This window comes from Anopheles aquasalis, chromosome Y, assembly GCF_943734665.1.
Source record: "Anopheles aquasalis chromosome Y, idAnoAquaMG_Q_19, whole genome shotgun sequence".
Lineage (NCBI taxonomy): Eukaryota > Metazoa > Arthropoda > Insecta > Diptera > Culicidae > Anopheles > Anopheles aquasalis.
The window spans coordinates 4,550,663-4,573,292 of NC_064879.1; the positions used below are offsets into that span (position 1 = coordinate 4,550,663).

At 49.1% G+C, this 22,630-nt stretch overlaps 3 protein-coding genes across 5 annotated transcripts; 2 read left to right on the forward strand and 1 right to left on the reverse strand.

Annotated features, from left to right (window-relative positions):
* The first annotated feature begins 4,846 nt into the window (after window positions 1-4,846).
* LOC126580003 (SET domain-containing protein SmydA-8-like) lies at window positions 4,847-8,903 on the forward strand. 3 transcript variants are annotated; one of them, XR_007608489.1, is made up of 5 exons: window positions 4,847-5,274; window positions 5,398-6,544; window positions 7,198-7,343; window positions 7,422-8,224; window positions 8,320-8,903. XR_007608489.1 is itself a non-coding variant. In XM_050243824.1 (5 exons), the coding sequence occupies exons 2-5, from the start codon at window positions 5,134-5,136 to the stop codon at window positions 7,524-7,526; spliced, it is 1,539 nt and encodes a 512-aa protein (XP_050099781.1). In that variant the 5' UTR covers window positions 4,847-5,048; window positions 5,120-5,133; the 3' UTR covers window positions 7,527-8,903. The 3 variants fall into 3 exon arrangements, 2 of the variants coding, with proteins under 2 accessions (XP_050099781.1, XP_050099780.1); XM_050243824.1 differs by having other exon boundaries at window positions 4,847-5,048; window positions 5,120-5,274; window positions 7,422-8,903; XM_050243823.1 differs by having other exon boundaries at window positions 7,422-8,903.
* Window positions 8,904-9,096: 193 nt separating this feature from the next.
* Window positions 9,097-10,781, reverse strand: LOC126580006 (zinc carboxypeptidase). The gene is made up of 2 exons (XM_050243828.1): window positions 10,405-10,781; window positions 9,097-10,333 (listed from the first exon to the last, which is right to left on the reverse strand). Exons 1-2 carry the CDS (start codon window positions 10,777-10,779, stop codon window positions 9,317-9,319), a joined length of 1,392 nt encoding a protein of 463 aa, XP_050099785.1. The 5' UTR covers window positions 10,780-10,781; the 3' UTR covers window positions 9,097-9,316.
* A 2,017-nt stretch (window positions 10,782-12,798) lies between these two features.
* Window positions 12,799-19,377, forward strand: LOC126580013 (intraflagellar transport protein 140 homolog). Its single transcript, XM_050243843.1, has 5 exons — window positions 12,799-13,183; window positions 13,260-13,633; window positions 13,721-13,942; window positions 14,040-15,082; window positions 16,583-19,377. The coding sequence occupies exons 1-5, from the start codon at window positions 13,037-13,039 to the stop codon at window positions 19,366-19,368; spliced, it is 4,572 nt and encodes a 1,523-aa protein (XP_050099800.1). The 5' UTR covers window positions 12,799-13,036; the 3' UTR covers window positions 19,369-19,377.
* The last annotated feature ends 3,253 nt before the right edge of the window (window positions 19,378-22,630 follow it).

Here is a 22,630-nt window from a genome sequence, read left to right on the forward strand (position 1 = left end):
ATGCCGTACCCGTACCCCAATTTCCTCGCTTCCTGCCGCCATCACCACAACCACCCACCCACCTACCCACCCGCTTCTTCGGCCGCCACGGTTTCCTGTTTTGGCACATCGGAGCACATATTCCATCCATCCATCTCGCGGTCATTTCACCTTCTATTTCTCTATTTTTAGCCCCTGAGTGCTAAGGGCACGCTGCCAAGAAGAAACCACGGCCTGTACTTGTGGCCCGATCGGACCGTTTGCTGGGCTGGGCTGGGCTGGGCTGTTTGCGAGCGTGAACCCCCCTTCCCTCGGTCCCTTCGCACCCCGTGCAAACCGTGATGGTGCTGCATTTGGAGAAAAGTAATTTAATATCTCCCCCTGTGGCGTGATCGCGCGTGCAGCGCATTTTCTGTGAAACAAAAAACAAAAAAAAAAAACAACAAAAAAAAAGCCTTTCCGATCGACAATCGTCGGGTTAATCCGTGCCGTCGTGCGCTTGTGTGTAGAAGCGAAACAAAAACGCCGCCCTACATGTCGCCGCCCCCACAAGATGGCGATTGATTTGATGGTCCCACCAATTCCATGGTTGACTGAGAATGGGCGCTCTTTGTTTCGGGGTGAAAATCGCACAAAGATAACGCCGCAAAACCGGTGCCACCGGGTGATCATTATTCAAACAAACAGGCCCCCCCCCCCCCACCCCTTCGGACTCGATATCCGAACGACAGTGAAATAAATTTGGAATGCATGAATCGGTCGCCTCTACGTAGGCAATGTTTACGTGACGCGCACTGCCCGAGAGGGTGGTGCGCTTGTTTATTTAAGCCCCCCCCCTCACTCACTCCCTCCCTCCTTCCCTCCCTAGTGCGCCCGTGTTAGCGACACGGAATGTGCCAATTTGCGGCGGTTTCCAATCCACTCACTTCCCTATTAGGATCTGCATGCATCTGTTCCGCCATACGGGAGGTGATAGTGTAGCAGCAGGTCATGTACGCGAGAAAGAAATTCTCGAAATGGTTAACACTAAGATCGGGAGGGACAGTGATGGCATGCATGCGTTCATCCACCAGATTCGTGAAGCTACAATGACAATGGCTGTATGGTAGGAGCGTAACATCATTTGGCGCTCAAAGGAGTCCGGTTTCAGCACGCGGACTCACCGTCCAATGACCAATGACCAATGACCTCGGTTAAGAAAGGGAAGCGGGAGAGGGGGGGTTGAGGGCTAAAGTGAATTCAGGACAAAAATAGAGTCATTGTAGAAGATAATTTCGGGGCAACAAAAAAAATGGTAATTTTTGGCGATTTTTTGTGACGTAACCATTCAATTTTATTTTTCCAAGTGAATGGCATATTAAACTACAGCTTTCGAAGAATGTTTAGTTTTTTTTCGGGGGGGAGATTTAATAAAAACTCCATCCATGGCATCACATTTAGACAGCCGTGTCTGCGAAAAGCTACTTTTTCCCCTGGTGCCCATCGTAGCTGCGTGATGGGTGATCAGAAAAACACAAATAGATACTCGTTTGAAAGATTAAAAGTTTATCCCAGGTAGCCCCGGAGAGTTTTAGTTGATATTCCAATTTTTCGATTTTTGGCAGAATTTTTAAGTTGAAAAAGTGATGATGTTTTGTCATTTTGGCTAAAAACATGATTTTTAAAGAATTGTTTAAAAAAAAGTATCAATAATTTTTATGATATCTCGACGGGACTATCTGACTAAAAGTGTAAAGATTATGTGTTAAAAATTTCAAATCGATCGGACCAGTAGTTTATACGGTACTGGATGGGCACCGACTTTGAAAACGTTGGTTTTTTGGGAGACGCTCTTCAAAGCAGTGAGGTGCATGGAGCGGATTTTAAAAAATCTGTAACTTTGTCAGTGTTGCTTCGATTGATCTAAAACTTTTACACAATGTTCTTGAAAGGATCAACTTTCAGGGAAAAATGTTAAAAGCATGTGTCACAAAACAGAATTAAATACCGAAGCCCCCCTTTGAACGATGCTGCCAATTTTTTTGAGAAACTTCACAGCATCATGTGTTTTTTTGTGTGTGTTGTGTTCATGTGTTATGTCGTTTAAAAGTATAACTAAATACCTTTTAAACGCACTAACGGACTGCTCATAACATTAAGTATAACATATTTTTTCCTCGAGTGGAAAATGTCAAGTTTTGTGTCCGAAAAGTCCATTTTGCGGTGAAGTAAAAAACCTTCTTTCATTTGAGCAAAACAGCAGCTGAAAACTATCTTTTGTTGGTTTGCGCTATTGGCGAATACGCTGTGACACAAACAAAAAATGCAAAAGCTGGCTTCAAAGGTTTAGAAGTAAAAAATAGCTAGCGACGGACCAGGATGCTGGATTTAATAGCCGTACTGAAGTAAATCCTCACTGAAGAAAAAGCAAACGAAGAAGAAAAGTTTAGTAGCGGAGCTTTTGACGCTAAAGGCCCGTTGACCGTTTGGGTCAACGAAAACAATGGAAAGATGCAGTTTTGAAGGCACTAAGTGCACTCAGAACCTCCGGAAACTGGCAAAACTATTGATGGAGAACGTTCTCTTCAATCATTTATCCATTTGACACGAGCTCTTGCTAGAAAGCGGCAAAAAAGCGGGACTACCGATAAAATAAACTGATTTTCCAACATGATAACATTAGGGCATCAGTTGCATAACCGCTCTAAAAATGGTTTACAATAGATCGGATGGGAAAACTTACCCTCCCCGCTTTATATGAACCACCCACTTGTTCGTTCTTAATACTATTTGTTTGGTTGCTAAACAACATTGTTTGACTGTACAGCACCTCGCCCTTTCGAGAAGTATCGAAAAATGGGTAGTTGCCTCAAATGCTTCCAAAGATGTGGAGCTCTTTCGACACGCAATTAGAACAAATAGAACACAGTAGAGGTCACCGATAAGTATTATTTTAATTGATGGCATTATTCTGTTGATTTGAAAATAAATGGTTTTTGTTGAGGAAAAAACAAATGAAAAAAAAAACTGTTACGTACGTTTAATGTGCAATGATGGAAAACCCTACTATCAAACAAGCACGTCACCGGGCGGGAGCTGACCAAAAACGCGTCCCCCCCCCCCCCACGGGTTTGCTTACAGGCTCACTGTTTGGAGAATGCCGTAATGCCGTATGAAACGTACGGCGAATAATTCTTCGATTTCGGCGCGTTCGCCTGTGCGCGCAAGTTTAAAAATAGCTCCCTTTGCCCTGTCCTAACCAGCGATCCTTCGTGCTCCGTGCAGAGCGAAACCCGGACGGACGAAAAGCGGGAAACGGGGACACGCCGTTTACTTGGAATCTTGGATCGTGAACCTATGCCAGCCAGGTCATGGCCACCTTCTCTATATGCGCAGCGGCAGCAGCGGGTCGTTCGCTTTTGCTCGAGATCGTCGTCGTGGCAGCCCCTAATACCCATCCCAGCTGCTCCAAGCTCACTCCAAGGACATCAACATTTAAAGTTGTTTAGAGAGTGACAGTCTTCCACGTCCCCATAGGATTATTACAATCGAAAGGGACAACTCAGCTTGTTTAGATCTGTACAGGGTGCGCCATTATGATGCATCTTATTTTAATGTTGAATAACTCTGCCATTTTTCAGCCGATTTTAAAAAATAAACCAGGGTTATTATTTAGGTTATTCTATGCCATTTAATATGACATCATTCGAATATGACCGCCTTCATTCGCGCATTCATAAAGCGGCCTTTTTTCCGGCATTTTGTATTGTTTTGACAGCATTTAGGGAGTTATTTGGCAGTTTCAATTCATATATTTGCTTTAAATTGTTTCATAGCCTTCAATTCGTTTGCAAAAACCTTGTTTTTTAAACCAAGACCCACAGGAAAAAAGCGCCCAGCGCCGTGATATGCGGCGAAGGAGCAAACCACCATTTATTCATCATCCATTGCACAATCGCAGTTTCCACTATTGACCGATTTTTTTTCCAATGTAACGTGTGACGCATTATTAAAATGGCATAGACTGGCGTTTCAGAAACTGTTCTATTTATCCAAATCGACTGGAAAATGACAGAGTTATTTAACTTTACGATAGGATACATCCTGATGGTGCACGGTGTATATCTTATGTTCTCGTGGACAGAACTTGAGAAACAAAGGGTGGAGGAGGGGCGAGTGACCTTGCAAAGGGCCATGCGTTTGCATCGCACTTTCGTCGATCGAAAAAATTCCGTCCGTCAGCGCCAATCAAGAATTCAATCCACCCGCAACGCGCGCGCGCGCGCGCGCGCCCGATCCGAGATCCTATCGAGCCGCGTTAAGAAGGGCTCGAACGCTCGGACGTCAGCGCACCGGGCGGAGGTCATAGAGCATAGGATGGTCAGCGCGCTCTAGCGTCAGCGTTCGTCAGCTTCCATGGCCGGTGTCGTCTTTCGTGAATTAGCGAGTTGCGGGTGCAGGTATTTATAGAACACTGATTCAGTGCTTTATTGCTGCACGCGGATTTATCCCACCCACAATTCGCTGCTCCACACAGATGCCACTGGGCATGGGGCGCCGGCGCACACACGGCTCGCGCGTCGAGCGCATTTGCGAATATTCCTCTCTACCACCCTAGGGGGTTTCGTGGGAAATGTTTGTTTTTTGTTTTTGTGTTTCGTGTCCAGTTCGGGAAATTCGCTTCACTTTCGATAGGCTTGTTTTTTTTTTAAATTGGTTTAATATTAAGCAAGATCACTTCTTATGTCAATAGTTACATGTGAGCCTGCCAAGTTACAACCTACGGTCACCTCCCAGCACATTACATTACCCCACAGCTACAACAAACAGATGCTGGATGCTTGAGGCAGATGCTGCCCTGGGTCTAAAGAATCGAACCGAACGAAAGTCCTAATGGGAATGTTCACTTACATTTGCGATTCCGTTACTTTCACCGCCCTTTACCGCTACATACTGGCGGTAGTACAATCCGGGGGGCAGCGAAAGTCAACGGTCCATTCGAAAAAAAAGAAAACGAAAAAACCAAAAAAACGAAAGACAGGACGAAAGCCGGCCAGCGAGTCAGCCTCGAGATACTCTCGAGATAGCGGGTGTGTGGTCGTCGTCAGCAGCAGCAGCAGCAGCAGTTGTTGACCCTTTTTGGTAAAAAAATCCCTTGTAGTGTCGAAGGTGAAGATGGTGTCTACGGTGTGTGCTGTATGTAGCGCTCCAGCCAGCCAGCAGTGTGCGGGATGCCAGCAGACGGTGTACTGTGGCCGCGACCACCAGCGGCAACACTGGAAGGCTACGCACCGTCGCGAGTGCCACTGCTACCGGGTAAGATCGGCGACGGATTCCCTGCTGGACTCCTCGCTTGAGTCCTGGCGCTCGTCTGATTGGGGCTGCCAATCCGACGCAGCAGCACCTATATTTATACCTTACTACTGCATTTCACTTTAGGTCGTTGAAAATGCTTCCCTCGGGCGGTACGTGATAGCCACCAGAAAGATCCGCCAGGGAGAGATCATCTTTCGCGATGTACCAGCCGTAGTTGGTCCAAAGATGGCGAGTGTACCGGTCTGTTTGGGCTGTAACCGGGACCTGATGGCCACCTGCAGGTCCGATGAGCGCTTCCACGAGTGTTCCCGCTGTGGATGGCCAGTTTGTGGTGCGGAGTGTGAAGGGGCGGAGCAACATCGCACGGAATGTAGCATCCTGGCGGGTAGCAGCTACCGGCCAAAGATCCGCCCAGCCCGGGATGAGCCAACGAAACGGGAATCGGCGTACTGTGCTATTGTACCGCTGCGTGTACTGCTACTGCAGTCCCATGCCCCCGATACGTACGCCCAGCTGCAGCGCCTTGAGTCGCACGTCGAGGAGCGCCTAAAGTCGCCACTGTACGAGGTAGTCCGTTCGAACCTGGTACCGTTCGTACGGACGGTGCTGGGATTGCAGCAGTACAGCGCGGAAACTATCCTGCAGGTGTGCGCTATACTCGACACGAACTGCTTCGAGATCCGGCTGCCGGAGCGGTGGACGAAGGTAAGGGCATTGTATCCGCTGGGGGCGATGCTATCGCACGACTGTCGACCCAACACGAAGCACTACTTCGATGACACGTTGCGCATGGTATTGGTGGCCACCGTTGACATTGAGCGGGGCGGTACCATCAGCGCCTCGTACACGCAACCCTTGCTCGGTACGCTACACCGGCGGCTTGCCCTGAAGCAATCCAAACACTTTGAGTGCCAGTGCGAACGGTGTACCGATCCGACCGAGCTGGGGACCAGTCTCAGTGGTTTCCGGTGTCCAAAGTGTCGCAAGGGTATCGTGCTGCCGGCTCAACCGTGCAACCCGCAGTCGGTGTGGCGTTGCCGGCAGCGAAACTGTGCATTCAGTGAGACGGCCACAGTGTACGCCGCACGGTGTACCGAGACGCAGCAGCAACTGCTGAACCTGAACCGTGCGGAACCGGGTGAATATGAAGCATTCATCCGGCAACACCAGACTAGCGCGCACGGGTGGAATGCGTTCGTGCTGCAGGCCAAGTACGCGCTGATCCAGCTTTTGGACCACCGGACAACTGTGGAGAGCGTGGAACAGTCTGGTAAGGGGAATGCGTTCAATACAATGCGTTCAAGCTTTTATATCTCGCTCTATTTCTTCTTTTTCTTCTTGTTATTTTTCTTTTTCTTTTTCTTTTTCTTTTTCTTTTTCTTTTTCTTTTTCTTTTTCTTTTTCTTTTTCTTTTTCTTTTTCTTTTTCTTTTTCTTTTTCTTTTTCTTTTTCTTTTTCTTTTTCTTTTTCTTTTTCTTTTTCTTTTTCTTTTTCTTTTTCCTTTTCTTTTTCTTTTTCTTTTTCTTTTTCTTTTTCTTTTTCTTTTTCTTTTTCTTTTTCTTTTTCTTTTTCTTTTTCTTTTTCTTTTTCTTTTTCTTTTTCTTTTTCTTTTCCTTTTCCTTTTTCTTTTTCTTTTCCTTTTTCTTTTTCTTTTTCTTTTTCTTTTTCTTTTTCTTATTCTTTTTCTTTTTCTTTTTCTTTTTCTTTTTTCTTTTTTCTTTTTCCTTTTCTTCTACTTCTTCTTTTTCTTTTTCTTTTTCATTTTCTTTTTCTTTTTCTTTTTCTTTTTCTTTTTCTTTTTCTTTTTCTTTTTCTTTTTCTTTTTCTTTTTCTTTTTCTTTTTCTTTTTCTTTTTCTTTTTCTTTTTCTTTTTCTTTTTCTTTTTCCTTTTCTTCTACTTCTTCTTCTTCCTCTTCGGGGCAGAGGTGAGCCTACGTCGTACGGTCGAGCTGTGCCATGATCTGCTGGCTGTTGCCGATCACTTAGAACCGGGCCTCGGTTTCTTCCGTGTCAAACTGCTGGTTACGCTGGAGAAAGCGCTCGCTACACTGCAACACAGGTGCCCGAAGGTAGGCGTCCCCGTTGCGACCTAACCCCTTTGGGGCTGGCCGCACTCTACTACAGTTTTGTTCTGTGCCTCATTCTAGCCGTCATCGAAGGAAGGGGCGGAATGGAGCTCACTAAAGGAAGAACTTAATCGTATATCGCGGCTCGACCCTTCGATGAGCTCGCAAATTATTGATAAAAAATGAAAGCGCACCCCTCTGCTCTGCTGCCAACCAAGTGAAGGATCATTTTTCAAGAATGTGTTGTCTGTTTTATCAATCGATCATGTGGGTGTGTAGTGGTGGGATCACTGATAAAACAGACACACCACTTGCACCAACAAAATCACAATTTGTAGATATTTTTGCAAAAAATTTGCAGCAACGTCTGCTTTGCGCTGTTCGAAATAATAGCAGTGGTGAGCGTTGCTAAGCTGTTTTCATTGTTATTTTGTGTTTAACAAAAATCTTTGCATGTCTTGTTTTTCCATCAATCGGTTAATAGGTAAAAAAAACAAAAAACTGATCGAAATGCAAGACTTTTTTATTTTTATAGCAGTAAAATGGGACGCAGTATAAATTATTCGGTAGAGATTCGGAATTTAATTTAAAAAAAAATTGAAAATAAGAAAACGTACGCGAAAAATAAGAAAACGTAAGAACGCGTACGTACCAGCAGATTCAAGAATTACTGGGGTGCTCTACCAAAATGATCAGCAATGATTTGAAGTGGAAAGCGGAGGCAGAAACTAGTGGCCAGAAACGATGCACATCCCAGAAAACTAACCAAAACATAGGCAACATATCGCGGAGCATTTAGGGATGCATTGGACTTGTCTGTGAGGCCAGTAAAGATAAGACGGCGATTAATGGAGACTAATTTGTACGCACCAAGACCCCGTAAGGTACCATTATGCCATGTTACAAACCGTCTTAAGTTTTCAAAAATCCATATCAACTGGTACAAGAAAATATGCCATTAAAATTATTATCTCAACAGGAGAATGATCCTAAACGTACAACGCGTAAAATCGTGGTTTCAGCCGAAGAACATCGAGGTTATGGAGTGGGCAGTGCAGTCTTCTGATCACAACCCCGTTGAGAAACTATGGCTAGACGACAAATGTGCTGTTTCGGTAGTAAAGCCGAAGAATGAGGAAGAGTTTTAGTCGGTAATTCGTAAATCGCGGGCTGCAATCCCTGTCTCTCGATGTCAAAGACTTGCGAGCTGTATGCCTAAGCGATGCGCCTGTGTAATCAAGTATAACGGCTATACTGCAAAATATTGAAGTGTGCAAAACAATACCAGTACAACTGAACCTTTTTTTTCCTTTTCAAATTAATCAAGTTATTTTAAAATTGCCCTGAGTAATGGGATGATTTTTAAAAGTAAAACATGCATTCTTGTTTCAAGTTTTGTCCCTTTTTATTTAGACAAAAAAACAAATTGGAATAGTTGCATGAAATATCATTGTAACTTTTTGCCTTTGAACCACCGACTGCTATTATTTTACCACACAACTGCATTTGCGTATTCGGATATTATCTTGCTAGTTGGAACAAACACATTGGAGCGCAATAATCTACTGGAGGTGTACAAGAGTGCATTTTTTTTATATCAAAGATAGATTTTATTAGAAAAAAATGTAAGAAAAGGCACAGCCAACCACGCCTACTCCCATCGATATCACTTTGTTTCATTCTTGACCTTTTTCATGCGGCGAAATCATGCTCGTTTGATGAGCGATGTGTAAAGAAAGCCTCGGTGAACAGTAAATTTAAATCAAGCACCAGCAGCGGCCGCTCATCAATCATCCGCCAACAGGTCGCATTGTGTTGTTTATTTCACTGTCGCCTTAATTATCTCTCGTCTGCTGTCTCCCTCGAGTAATCTCGTGGGCTTTGCCGTTTGATAAGCATTCTGCTGCAAACTGAGCACCGTCCAGCACCCACCAAGACATACAAAAAAATAACACAGGCTGGCTTGGAGATTTGATTTACAGATCTACCTTGACGGAGTTATTGCTGTAATACCCGAGTTGGGTCGCCTTCTGCAGCATCGCAATGAACGCTTCCAGCAGCTCTTCGGCTGTTGGAATAATCTCGCTGGCGGGCAGCAAAAACATGTTGTTGCTGTCCGGTGCACCACGCAGCTCGAACGTGTACGAGATCGGTACGTTCAGCTCGGCGTAAACCCAATCGCTACTGCCGCCCGACGATGGGTAGATCGTTTCAATCAGCGCCCCGGACACATACTTCTTGCCATGTTTTCCCTCGATCGCTGCGGTGCCCTCGTGCCCGATCGCAACCAAGTCGTCGTAGTTGCGCACCCGTTCGCTCGTAAAACCGTAAGGGAACATGATCAGCTGGGAGAAGGAGTGGATGGAGAAGTAGGTGCGAATCCGGTAGCGGTCAACGCCGTTCCGTAAGAACGCCACGAGTGCCCGCGTCTCCGGTTCGCTGGTTTCGCTGCCACCGGCAAAATCGTACCGGCACGGATCCGAGCTAGCGCCGGGCCCGTTCCAATCGCTCCCAAAGTTTCGGTTCAGATCCACCCCACGGCACACACCGTACGGTTGGGTGTTTTTGCGCCACAGCCGGTCCCCCTCGAAGGTGTACCGGTAGCCATCCGGGTTGACCACCGGGAAAATGATCCAGTTGAAGTTTTGCGTCAGCCCCTGCACTTCCGGGCGGCCGGACGTTAGCAGCTCGTTCAGGATGAACGTGCAGCTGGCCGGCGAGATCCATTCGCGCGCGTGAATGCCACACTCGACGAAGACGGCACTGTTGGCCGGGTTGCTGAACAGCTTCACGCCACGCAACGGCCGGTTTTCGAAGCTCGCGCTCAGCTCAATCAACTCCAGCTTCAGGGGGTGGCGGGAAACCTGCCAATCCAGCCAGCGGTTGATTGTGTCCAGGTGTTGATAGTGCGACCAACGGAAGTCCTCCGGCCGGGTGTCCTTCGGCATGATCCATTTCTGCTCCTCGTCAATCAGCGCTTGCATGTTATATAACTTGAAAGATATAACGAAGGACAGTAAATTGGGGGGGACAATCTAGACGCTGCTGCGACGCTACTGCTTACCAGTACTGTGCCCTGCAGCTGGTACCTCGACATCAGCTCGGTGATCTCGGCCAGCTTGTGGGCGGAAACCATCACCGTCAGGTTTTGGTTCACCTGCCGGGCGTGTCCCATGAACGCGTAGCTGTCGCTCAAACTTTCCAGCTTCTGCAGCATCTGCACTTGCTCCTCCGTTTCGATGAAGAACCGGTACAACCGTACATTGTCGTACCTGGCGACGGTGGGATTGGCCGTAACGCATCCCAACAGGGTGGCCACGACTAACGGGGCGATGATGACGAACATTTTGGTCTGTAGTCGCTCGGCTTTCCTAACTGGTTTTGTGCCGCGGCACCGCAAGAAACTGTGGCACCGTTCGAGGATTTGTAAAGAGCGCATAAACGCTGTTTACCTGGATGACAGTGGGTTTTTTTATGTTCGAGCAGAGAGATGTTCCCGTTTGAAAGCGCTCACAGGTACTCTGAGTGGTCTGTTAATTCCTATATTCACCAGGATTTTCGTGTCGAGCAGAGAGCATGTCCTGCTCTCGAGTTTAGGGAAAGAAAAACTTTCGCTCGTTCGCCCTTTTCCCCCTTTTTGTTGCTGTCTCAGCATACACGGCGAGAAGCTTGGAACACTTAATATTTGGCCGCATCTCAGTCCGGAAATTAGGAGAAGGTGTCACTTGGTAGGTATTTTATGCAGCTACGGATAAAAAATAGAGATTCAATTATTGTGCGACGGTGCGTAATGAATTTACGCACTTTTGGTTTTATGCGACGACATCATTTGCTGCCCAGTAGTGGAAGAAGTCTCATTGGCCCATTTTTCCCCACCATTTGTACATTGCAGTTGGACTTTTAATCATTTTACGCTGTTTCTTTAGTTTTTGTTCGATAATAGCACAATAGAATCGTATTGGGCAATACTGTGGGCAATTGAATGGAGTGAATATTTTTGAAATAATTTGAACTATTTTTAAATCAATGCTGTTGTTTAGATACCAATTTGTGATCTTTGTGCTGCAATGGCAGCTTGCGAAGCCGGGCCAGAGCTTAACGGGACCTTTATGAGACTTAAGGGGTGACTTCGGTATTTAATTTTTATTTGTGACGCATGTTTTTAACATTTTTTCCTGAAAACTGATCCTTTCAAGAGTATTGTGTAAAAGTTTTGGATCAATCGATGCAAAACTTACAAAGATACAGAGTTTTGAAAATTCGCTCCATGCAGCTCGCTACTTTGAAGCGCGTTTCCCAAAAAATCAAGGTTTTCAAAGTCGGTACTCATCGTACCGTAAAAACTACTGGGCCGATCGTTTTGAAATTTTTTACACATAATCTGTACACTCTTTGCCAGGTAGTCCCGTCGAGATTTCATGAAAATCGTTGATACATTTTTCTAAACAAATCTTTAAAAGTCGTGTTTTTAGGCCAAATTACAAAAAGCATCACTTTTTCAACTTCAAAAATCTGCCAAAAATCGAAAACTAGGAATATCAACAAAAACTCTCCGAGACTACCTAGATAAACTTATAATATTTCTAACGAGTATCGATTTGTGTATTTCAGACGACCCATCACGCAGCTACGATGGGCACCGTAAAAGGAACCTTTGCGACGACACGCCTACCAAAATTTGATGCCATGGATTGGTTTTTCAATGAATGTTGCTCGAAACAATACCAAATATTTTTCAAAAGTTGTAGATCAATATTCCATTTACTGGAAAGAATAAAATTGAATGGTTACGTCACAAAAAAATCGTCAAAAACGGGCCTTTTTTGGCCCGAAAATACCGAACCCCCCCCCCCCCCCCCCCTATAAAAAGACAACTACAGAATAGCAAAGCTACCCCTAGGAGCACTGTAAAAGAATGCGGTCAAATATTAAGTGTCCCAAGCTTTAGTACGCAGGTGGTTGTGTAAGGACACGGCGATCGCAAACAGCAGGAGTTAGTCCTAAACTAATCATGACGTCACTAGAAAACAACGCGCAAGCGGCAGGATGGATGTGGCGATCATGAATAAATAGTGGTGAAAATGGAATTATGTTCCTGGCGTTCGTTATGTTGATCGAGCCACCCGGGTACGGCAGGATGGCACACGTACACCAACGAAACGCAAAAACGCGTGGAAAATGGCACCAATGCATGCGCCAGAAAAAGCGGCCAACACGCGGCTGCATGAAATCTAGCGCGTTAACACCCCGGTAAGTCCGCTGCTGTTTAAACAAATCAACAGAAGGAACGTTTGAGTGCCGGTGAGCGCCTATAATTTCTCGAATGTGCACTTTGAGTGCCGGTTGTCAGACGGGAACGGGGTTGATTTAGAAGCACTATACATCTCGTGCATAAATGTTGAAAGTTTTAGTTTTTCCACAATTTCCGTGAACTCTGCACTCTGCAGAGTGGATTGTTTTGTGCCTGTAATGGTTTGTTCTGGGTGGTCTTGAATCGCTATTGCTCTCTTGTCGACACCACGGGCACCGTAAAAGCGGTTCACATGGTGCGCGGTACGTTGACCTTGAACCGCGCGTTACCATGGTGATGGTGCTGTTGTGAGCCGGGTAACAAACAAACAAACAATCGCAACACATAGCACAACGGGGCTGAAGCTGTGTGAAGGATCAATCCGGGGTTCGCCGGCCCTCGCAACATGACGCTGTTCTTCGACACCAAGGTGCAGTTTCTCGATAGTGAAGCGATCAGCACGGTCAGCTCGTGGCACCCGGTCGAGCCAATCTTTGCTGTCGCCTCGTACAGTAACGTGCGCGGTGGCTCGGTGACCATCTTCGACGATACGGTAAGGTGAAGAAAGGGTCACAAAGGGGTTAGCGGGTTTGAGTAAAAGGGTCGCTCTCTCTCTCTCTCTCGTGCAGGGTATACCACTGCGTGACGTGACGTTCCCGGTGCATGCCACCTCACAGGCCACCGTGCTGACCTGGCACCCGGAGCGCAAGCTACTGCTGACCGGGTGGGAGAACGGGGAGATACACGCGTGGTTCGATGGGAAGCGCGACTTTGCGACGGTCAATGGGCCGCACAAGTCGCCGATCATGCTGCTGGAGTTCAGCGAGAAGGGTGGCCGCGTCATCACGGCCGATGCGATGGGCGTACTGACCGGGTGGCGCTTCGACGGTCAGTCGCAGTTTCTCACGCTGTTTAACCACGATCTGCGCGACCCACTGCTGCACATCACGTTCCGCCGCTCGTTCCAGAGCGTCAGCAGCAAAGAGCTGACCAGTTTGGCCAGGTTAGCAATGGCAATGGCGCGATAGCAATCGAAGGGGGAGCCTTTTCACACCGTGTTTTTGGTGTTTTTTTTTTTGTGTTTGTTTAGGGCTGCCGTGGCCGGTGATGAGGCAGCACTCGATCAGCTGACCAACTGGCGACCCCGAACGGCGGTACGGAATATGGCTCACGCTAGCCTGCAGGACAACTACTGCTTCTACGCGTGCACCCAGACCGGCGTGCTGTACTACATCAACCAGACGGGCACGTGCACGGAGATCGTACGGGGGGATAGCGTTCCCATCATGCAGATCCTGTGGCACCCGAAGCAGTGAGTATCTGGGCAGTGAGGCAACAAAAAAAAACAATTCTCGTTTGCTGTTTCCAATCTAATCAACCTGTTTACCTGCTCTCCCTCTCTTTCTCAGGGATTCTATTGTGATTCTCATGGAGGACATCACGATCGGACACTACGAGGTGGACGGGAACGGGCAAATAACGGAGCTCGACCGGGTGAAGCTGTCCGGTAAGGTGGCGGGCTCGAAAAGCTCCATCACCTGGGTGACGGGGTGTGCGCTGGCCATCCTCACCGGTGACCTGTCGGTGCGCATCTGGGACATCGAAACGAGTGACAACTACGTGCTGTCGATGGAGCTGTCGGTGGAGACAAGCGCACCGGACCACAGGCGACCGACGGCAGCGTTGGGCGCTAGCGGTGTTGGTGTTGGTGTTGCCGTGACACCGCCAGCTGTCAGCCAGGAAGCGTTTACCTGCGTGTCGTACTGTGGCGACACGCAAACACTGAGCGCCGGCACTAGCCAGGGCAATCTGTATACGTGGCGCCGCACGGTCGGTGGGTACGGGCGCACATCGTACACCGACCAGCCGGAGTCCCAGTGGCAGCTAGCGAACGTGACCGGGGTCCGGGGCACAATCAAGAGCCTTACCTGGGGCACCACCGACACGAACCGGCCCTGCATGATGGTCAACTGTCTGTCGGATGTGTTTATCCTGAAGGAGCAGGCCCTACTGGCGGCGCACACCCGCACACTGTGGGCGACGCAGCGGAAATCGAACGAACTGCTGCTGCGCCACTGCACCGGCCGGGAAGCTACGCTACGGCTGGAAAACTCCATCACCCACCTGGCGCTCAACGAGCTGCACCTGGTCGTTACGAATGGGCGCACGGTTGGTGTGTACCGTGTACAGCAACCACCGGCCACCACCACCACTACGCCGGCCCCAGTTACACCCGCCAAACCGGCCGAAACCGGCAAGGCGTTCCAGGGGGCTGATGGCGATCACGGTGATCCCGGTGCGCTGCTCATCTCGTTCGTTGGCAGCTTTGCGGTCGAATGTGTGGCCGTGTACCTGTATGAGCAGAACATTGTGGCGCTCGGTACCGAGCAGGTCCGGGTGTACTCGCTCTGTGGCGTTACCCTCCAGGAGATCGTGTTCAGCGAGCATGAAGGTAAGGGAATCGTGTAGCATGGACGAAAAAATAACCGGAATTTCGTGATGAGAAGCAAAAGTACATATTTATTTTTCCAAAATTCAAGTAGTGCTGTGACCGAGCTGTGGTCTCAGCCATCCCTACCTTATCATCAAATTTTGTGATTTTCCATCAACAATTGTCAGGTTTCATCGACGTTTGCATCGGTTTTCGATGTCGAAATCGTCCTCAACAGCCTCACGGCCACTTTTAAAAGCGTTCATACCACTGGTACACCTGGGTTTTCGACAGAGCATCGTCACCATAACACTGCTGTATCATTTTTAATGTATCGGAACACTTAATTTTATTTTTAATTGCTGTTTATGTTTTGGAGGAACATTTTTGACGAATTTTTTGTGACGTAACCATTCTGCTTTATTTTTACATGTTAATGACATATTAATCTACAACTTTTGAAGAATATTTAGTTGTATTTTGGGGAAGATTTATTAAAAACTTCATCCATGGCATCACAGTTTAGGCAGTTTGGTCTTCGAAAAGACGTTTTTTTTGGGCACCGGAAGAGCTGGGAAGAATCGTAGCTGCGTGATGGGCCACCAGAACAATTCAAATCAATCGCTCTTTTGATAGATTAAAAGTTTATTCAGGTAGCCCCAGAGAGTTTTTCTTGATATTCCGAGTTTTCGATTTTTGGCAGCATTTTGAAGTTGCAAAAGTCAGATCAGCGATCACACCGGGTTCGTCGCTTAAACGGTGGAGTCTTTTGATTCGGTCCAAACACACTGCTCATCGTAGCTGCGTGAGGGGGGATCAGAAAAACACAAATCGATACTCGTTTGAAAGATTATAAGTTTATCCAGATAGCCTCGTCGAGTTTTTGTTCAATTTTAAATTTTTCGATTTTTGGCAGATTTTTAAAGTTGAAAAAGTGATGCTTTTGCCTGAAACACGAGTTTTAAAGATTTCTTTAAAAAAAAAGTATCAACAGTATTAATGAAATCTTGACGGGACTACCTGGCAAAGAGTGTACAGATTATGTGTTAAAAATTTCAAACCAATCAGTGCAGTAGTTTTTACGGTACTGGATGGGCACTGCGCGCTGGCTGGCGAGCTGCATGGAGCGGATTTTTAAAAAATCTTTAACTTGCTCAGTTTCGCTTCGATTGATACAAAACTTTTACACAATGTTCTTGAAAGGATCAGCATTCAGGGGGAAAAATGTTAAAAGCATGTGTCACAAAACAAAATTAAATACCAAAGCCCCCCCCCGCCCTTTATGCAAACAAATAACTCCTAGAAACGTAAAGTAACAACTGGAAAGCAGAAACTTGGCATATCCGTGAGTAAGAGTCAACGCGACACAACAAAAAAAAAAAAAAAAACAAACTGAATTCAAAATTGGCAAGCCAGTGAAATGAAAAATTCCGCGTTATAATTTTTATTATGATTCTAAGTTAAGTCCCTCTCGTATGGCATGGCTGATCACGGCAAATTCTGCTTCCTGTTCTTCCGCAGGCAAACCGATCGGTGCCGATCTGCACGGCCCCTTTCTGACCGTGTTCACGCTCGGCGGCTACCTCAAGCTGTACGATGTGTCGCGGCACGACGTGAAGCAGCTCCAGCCGGCCCGCTGTGGCTACACCATGTTCGAGCAGTTTGGCGAAATTATCGCCGCGAAAACGAACGCCACCGGGACGCACGTGGCGCTGACCATCGCTAACGAGCAGCTACACCCGGACGGGGCCCTCTATCTCTGGTGCCTCGAGAGTAACGTGCTGAAACCGTACGTGTTTCAGCCGCCGGCCGATGGTGACCGGGTCACACCGGCGAAGACGGGTCGCGCCGGCAGCCGCTCCACCCTCCTGCCCGTTGCCTTCCACTGGGACGCGGACGATCCCCGGCTGGTGGCGTGCGAGACGAAACCATTGGCGAGGGCACGAACGGGTGCGCAGCATCCACAGCCCGCCTGCCAGCTGCACGTCCTGTTTGTCGATGGGCACCGGTCGGAGCTGGCCGAGCTGGAAGTAAGCTCCAGTGGCCAGTGGTGTAGCGATGGTGTGGAGCAGCAGCACCAGCAGCAGCAGCAACTAATTGGCCTGTGTGTACCGCACCTGGTTGTGCTGCAGCGCAACAGTATCGTGCGGTTGCCGCTGCGCGACTTCAAGGGCCTGGAAGAGTGCGATCTGGTGACGCGCGGCATGGTGCTCAACTTTAGCCTGAATGTGGCGCAGGAAAACATGGACCAGGCGTTCAGCTGCATCCGGTCGCTGCGCTCCGACACGGTGTGGATGAATCTGGCCAAACTGTGCGTCCAGACGGGCCGGCTGGATGTGGCGAAGGTGTGCCTGGGCCATCTGCGGCGGGCCCGCTCGGTACGGGCGTTGCGCCGTGCCCTGGACGATGTGGCGCTCGAGCAGGAAGCGCGGGTGGCGGTGCTCGCGATCGAACTGGGTATGGTGGGCGAGGCGGAAGCGCTGTACAAGCGGTGTGGCCGGTACGATCTGCTCAACAAGCTGTACCAGGCGTCGGGCCGTTACGAGGAAGCGCTGGAGGTGGCGGAACACCTGGATCGGGTGCACCTGCGCAACACGTACCACCGGTACGCCGAGTGGCTGAAGGAGCACGGCCAGACGCAACGGGCGATCGAGTGTTACGAGCGGACGAGCAGCCTCCTGCACACCGTCAGCCAGCTGCTGCTCGACGATCCGGTCGCACTGAAGCAGTACATGCAGTCGACGGCCGATCCGGAGCTACTCCGCTGGTGGGCCCAGTACGTCGAGTCGAGCGGCGAGATGGAAGGTGCGTTCAAGATCTACCAGCGGTCGGCGGACTGGTTCGCCCAGGTGCGGATCCTCTGCTTTATCGGGCAGGTAAACCGGGCGGACGAGATAGCGCGGGCGAGCGGTGATCGGGCCGCCTGTTACCATCTGGCGCGGTACTACGAGAACGCGGGCAAGTTCGGTGAGGCGATCCACTTTTACACGCGCGCCCGTACGTACGGGAATGCGGTGCGCATCTGCAAGGAGAACGACCTGCGGGACGAGCTGTGGACGGTGGCGTGTGGGGCGCGGGCCCGCGATAAAGCGTCCGCGGCCGGCTACTTCGAGGAGGCGGGTGAACCGCGCCGTGCCGTCGAACTGTACCACCGGGCCGGCATGCTACACAAGGCGGTCGAGCTGGCGTTCCGGTCCCAGCAACCGGAAGCGCTCCAGGTGATAGCGGCCGAACTGGATGCCCGCTCCGATCCGGAACTGGTGGGCCGGTGTGCCGAGTTTTTCCTGGCCAGCGAGCAACCGTACCGGGCGGTACAGCTACTGGCCAACACCCGGCAGCTGGAGCGTGCGCTCGAGATTTGCGCTAGCCACAGTGTGCCGGTGACGGAGACACTGGCCGAGCTGTTGACACCGGGCAAGGATGAGCTCGTCGGTGCGCCGGCCGTCCGGTCGGGGGTGTTGTTGCGGTTGGGCGAACTACTCCAGGAGCAGGGTGATTACCATTCGGCGACGAAAAAGTTCACCCAAGCGGGCGATAAGGTGCGGGCGATGAAGAGTCTCCTCAAGTCCGGTGACACGGAGAAGATCATCTTTTTCGCCGGCATGTCCCGGCAGCGTGAGGTTTACGTGATGGCGGCCAACTACCTGCAGGCCCTGAACTGGCAGACCGACGCCAAGATCCTGAAGCACATCGTGACGTTCTACAGCAAGGGGCAGGCGTACGGGCAGCTGGCCAACTTTTACGCCAACTGTGCCCAGGCCGAAATCGACGAGTTCCGGGACTACGAGAAGGCGCTCAATGCGCTGCAGGAGGCGGCCAAGTGTTTGACACGGGCTGGTGGTGGTGGTGGTGGTGGTGGTGGTGGTGGTGCGGTGCAACCGCTCGCCCTCGCCGACACGCTCCAGCAGGCGATGGGTGAGGTGCGGCGGATGGTCGAGCTGCAGGACGCGACCGAGCGGCGCGAGTACGGCAACGTGATCCGGCTGATCAAGGTGCGGCTGGAGGAGCAGGGCTCGGAACCGCCGGTACCACCGGTCCGTGTCTGGGATCTGCTCGGCCTGCTGGTGGAGTGTTTGGTGGCGGTGGGGTCCCACTCGGAAGCGTTGCACTACCTGCGTGAGCTGGCGCACCGCAAACCCGACTGGTACCGGCAGGAGCTGGTCGAGAGGGCGGTACTGGACCGGTTGGTCACCGAGACCGGTGTCAACCTGGAGCAGTACGTGGTGGTGGCGAAGGTGAAGCGACCGACCACGGCCACCATCTCCAGTATGAGTGACGACGAGGAGATCCAGGAGGAGTGTGAGTGAGTTGAGCACGCACACGCACGCACACAATTATATTCGTATTACATCCGTCCGTCCGTCCGTATTAGGATTAAGACAGAGAGGGAGAGAGAGAGAAGCAAGTAGATTAAGTTACTTTAATGAATGACCCCATTCCATACATTCGAACACAAACACCACCAAACCTTGAGCTGCTTCTTGAGTGTGTTTCCTTTCTCGAATACCGGTGCACCAGAGAGCCGTGACAAAGGGCAAACAAAAGGTAAGGTTACTGCATCCTGCAACCCCACCGCACACAACACACTGTCCAGGGCCGGCGAGTCGGCTCGCATCCTAAGCTGATTTTAATTGTTCCAACACCCGGCGGAGAGGAGGGGAGGGTGGGGGGGGGGGGCGGGGCGGTGGTTAAGTTACCGGATAACAATGCTCAATTATGGGCGCATCAACACCCACGAAAGGTGGTGGCGGAAAGGGAGGCTGCCGCACTGTTCACTTTCCTCACGGCACTGCTACAGGGAGAAGAAGGTAGCAAGAGGGGCAATTATAAATGGCACCTGACTTTCAGCGAGCGTGTGTATGTGTTCCGTTACACGATGATGCTCTCTCTCTCTCTCATCCCCGCGACCTGTTGAGCTGAGGCCACCGTTGCTTCCCGTGGACTCTCGCTGGGCCCTATTCCGAGAGTCTGTCGGTCAATAACGGCTGATTTACAACTCAGCAGTCTTGTTTTGAATTTATGAATGACCGGGTGATTTTTCTTTTTTGTATTGGAGTTCGAATACACAACATTTACTAAAGCTTGGAACACTTGAATATTTGGCCACATAAAACAGGACCCAGCTCAGGTCAGAAATAAGCTAAACACATGGTGAACGGTTTCATTTTGTAGGTGTTTTATCTAGCTATCCAGCTAAGAAATAGCGATTGAATTATTGGGCCACTTTACGTAATGAATTTACGCACCTTTTGGTTTTATGCGGGCACATCGTTTTCTGCACAGTCGTAGAAGGACCTTTTTTCCCACCATTTGTAAATTCCCGATGGATTTTTTTTTATCATTTTACATTGCTTCCTTAGTCTTCTTGAGATATTGCTAGATAATAGCCCTGTATAATTGTGTTGGACGACACTGTGGGCAATTTCGTGGATTGAATATTTTTGAATTAATTTACAATCGAATTGAATTATTTTTAAATCAATGCTGTTGTTTCGATACCAACTTATGATCTCTGTGCTGCAATGGCAGCTTGCCAAGTCGGGCCAAAACATAACGGGACCTTTATGAGACTCAATAAAAGATAGAATGATCTTTTCCAGGCATTCTTCTTCGTACAAATGGCCCTTCATGGACCCTTCCGCCCGTGAACGCTTTCATTTTCAAACCACAACTGCAGAGAACGCTTGCCAAGTCGAGCAGTTTACTTGTAATTTTATCTGCGTAAATGAACAGAAACCTTACTATCGTATTCCCTCTACGATTGTTCAAGTCAAATTTGTCTCCTAATTTTTTTTTTATCAAAAAGCCGTTTTACGTGGGTTTTTACTTCAGTCAAATTTAGTTTTCATAGTGAGTGTGCAGATTTTATTTTTGGATTTATTAGTGTCCGGGTCTTTCGAGCCGGAAATTTAACAAAATGCACAAATCATTGGTTTCCTTCCCGCCTGCCCGCCATCACTCCTTCCGCCTAGATAGCGCTGGTACTGTCTGGCATGTGTGCCTGATAACTGTTAGCACCGGTAGAGAGGTATCAACAGCTGCGTGCTTTATTTACAAATAAAAAAAAAAAGGTAAGTTTGATCACACAGTTATTTTTGATACCCATTTTTTTTCATATTCGTCGCAGTTGCCATTAATCTTTCACTCATAAGTTCATACAGTTTATGACGAGTTTTTTTCAAGAGTTTTAAACGAGTCATTATTGGCAGACAGACTCTGGGAATGGGGCCCTCTCTTTAATAGGGCTAGCAGGCAGATCAGACACGCATGCTGCGCTGGGCAGCTCATTTGATGTTGGTTTCACGGAACTGTGCTACTGTATAAAATGTATAGGGGAGGAGGGTTTTTGTAAATGTGTTAATGCCCGTTGCACGGTCGCACGGCCGCTCGGTTGTGGTGTAATGTGACAACTTGTCATCTGCCAGGCATGAAGAGAATCCGGACTGTGCCCGCAAGAACCCTCAGAGGCGCCAACTGTGCACGAGAGTGAAAGGATGTTGTAGCCTCTTTCCCTCTTTAGCTCCCCATGTTTTCTTTGGATTTTTCCTATTATTGCCAAGAGGCACAAAGAGACGCAAAGAGGGTTATCGGTTGCTTTGTTCGCAGGTAAGGGTTCTACAGCCAGCCTAGCCTGCCGGTATCTGCTGGTGAGCGTGAGCGTTTTGTGTTGCCGGCCGGATGCGGTCCAATGAACGACCATAATGAACAATACACCGTACCACTGTCCCGTGCAGATGGATGTTGCTGGGCTAGGCCGCATCGCAAAGCGGGGCATCTGTTGGGTAGTAATAATAATAGTAATAATACTAACAGTAGCAGCAGTAGTGGTAGCAGTGGTAATACCCAATACCAACTTTCCTGGCAGTGGCTCGGCATGGAAACCGGAACCCCCCTCCGGGGAACCATCTGACCATCAGGCTCGTCTTACACCGGAATGCACCGGTGGTGGTGCATCACCAAGAGGCCACAAGGTGATGAAGAGCGCCCCGGGATGTAGATTGAGAGCTTACGTCAAACCAACGGACTACGGAGCTCCGAACCGGGGAGTTGCTGCAGGCGATCCAAAACTATGCAATGGTCCCGAGGAATGATGGCTGATGATGGCTCCTCTACGCCCCTCCCCCCCCCCGACTTCCGCTTCTTAATGAGCTAATCCACTGGAAGTCGGGAGTCGGGTTCCGTTTTCTTGCCCAATCGACCGACCGAGGCCCCCCCGGGTCTCTCTCTCTCTCTCTCTCTCGGTCGGTCGGTCGGTCGGTGGTCATCCCTTCCTCTTCAGGCTTCCTTTTCACGAGTGGTGCTGCAGGTGGTGGTCAACTGGACCGACCAGGACCAAGCCCAGAACCCTGCTGCCGTTTGGGTTTCGAAGGGCGTTTTTGGCGCCAAGTGAGGATACGATTTGCTCTAATTTCCCACACCCCTTCGTCCTCTTCTTCTTCTTCTTCTTCTTCTTCTTCTTTTGCTCCAACCACAGCGCCCTGGTTGCGTGGTCTAAATTAAGTTTGGTATCCTCGATGCTGTTATGCTGCTGCTGGTTGCTGGTCGCTGGGAAATTTGCGTTGCTGGTGT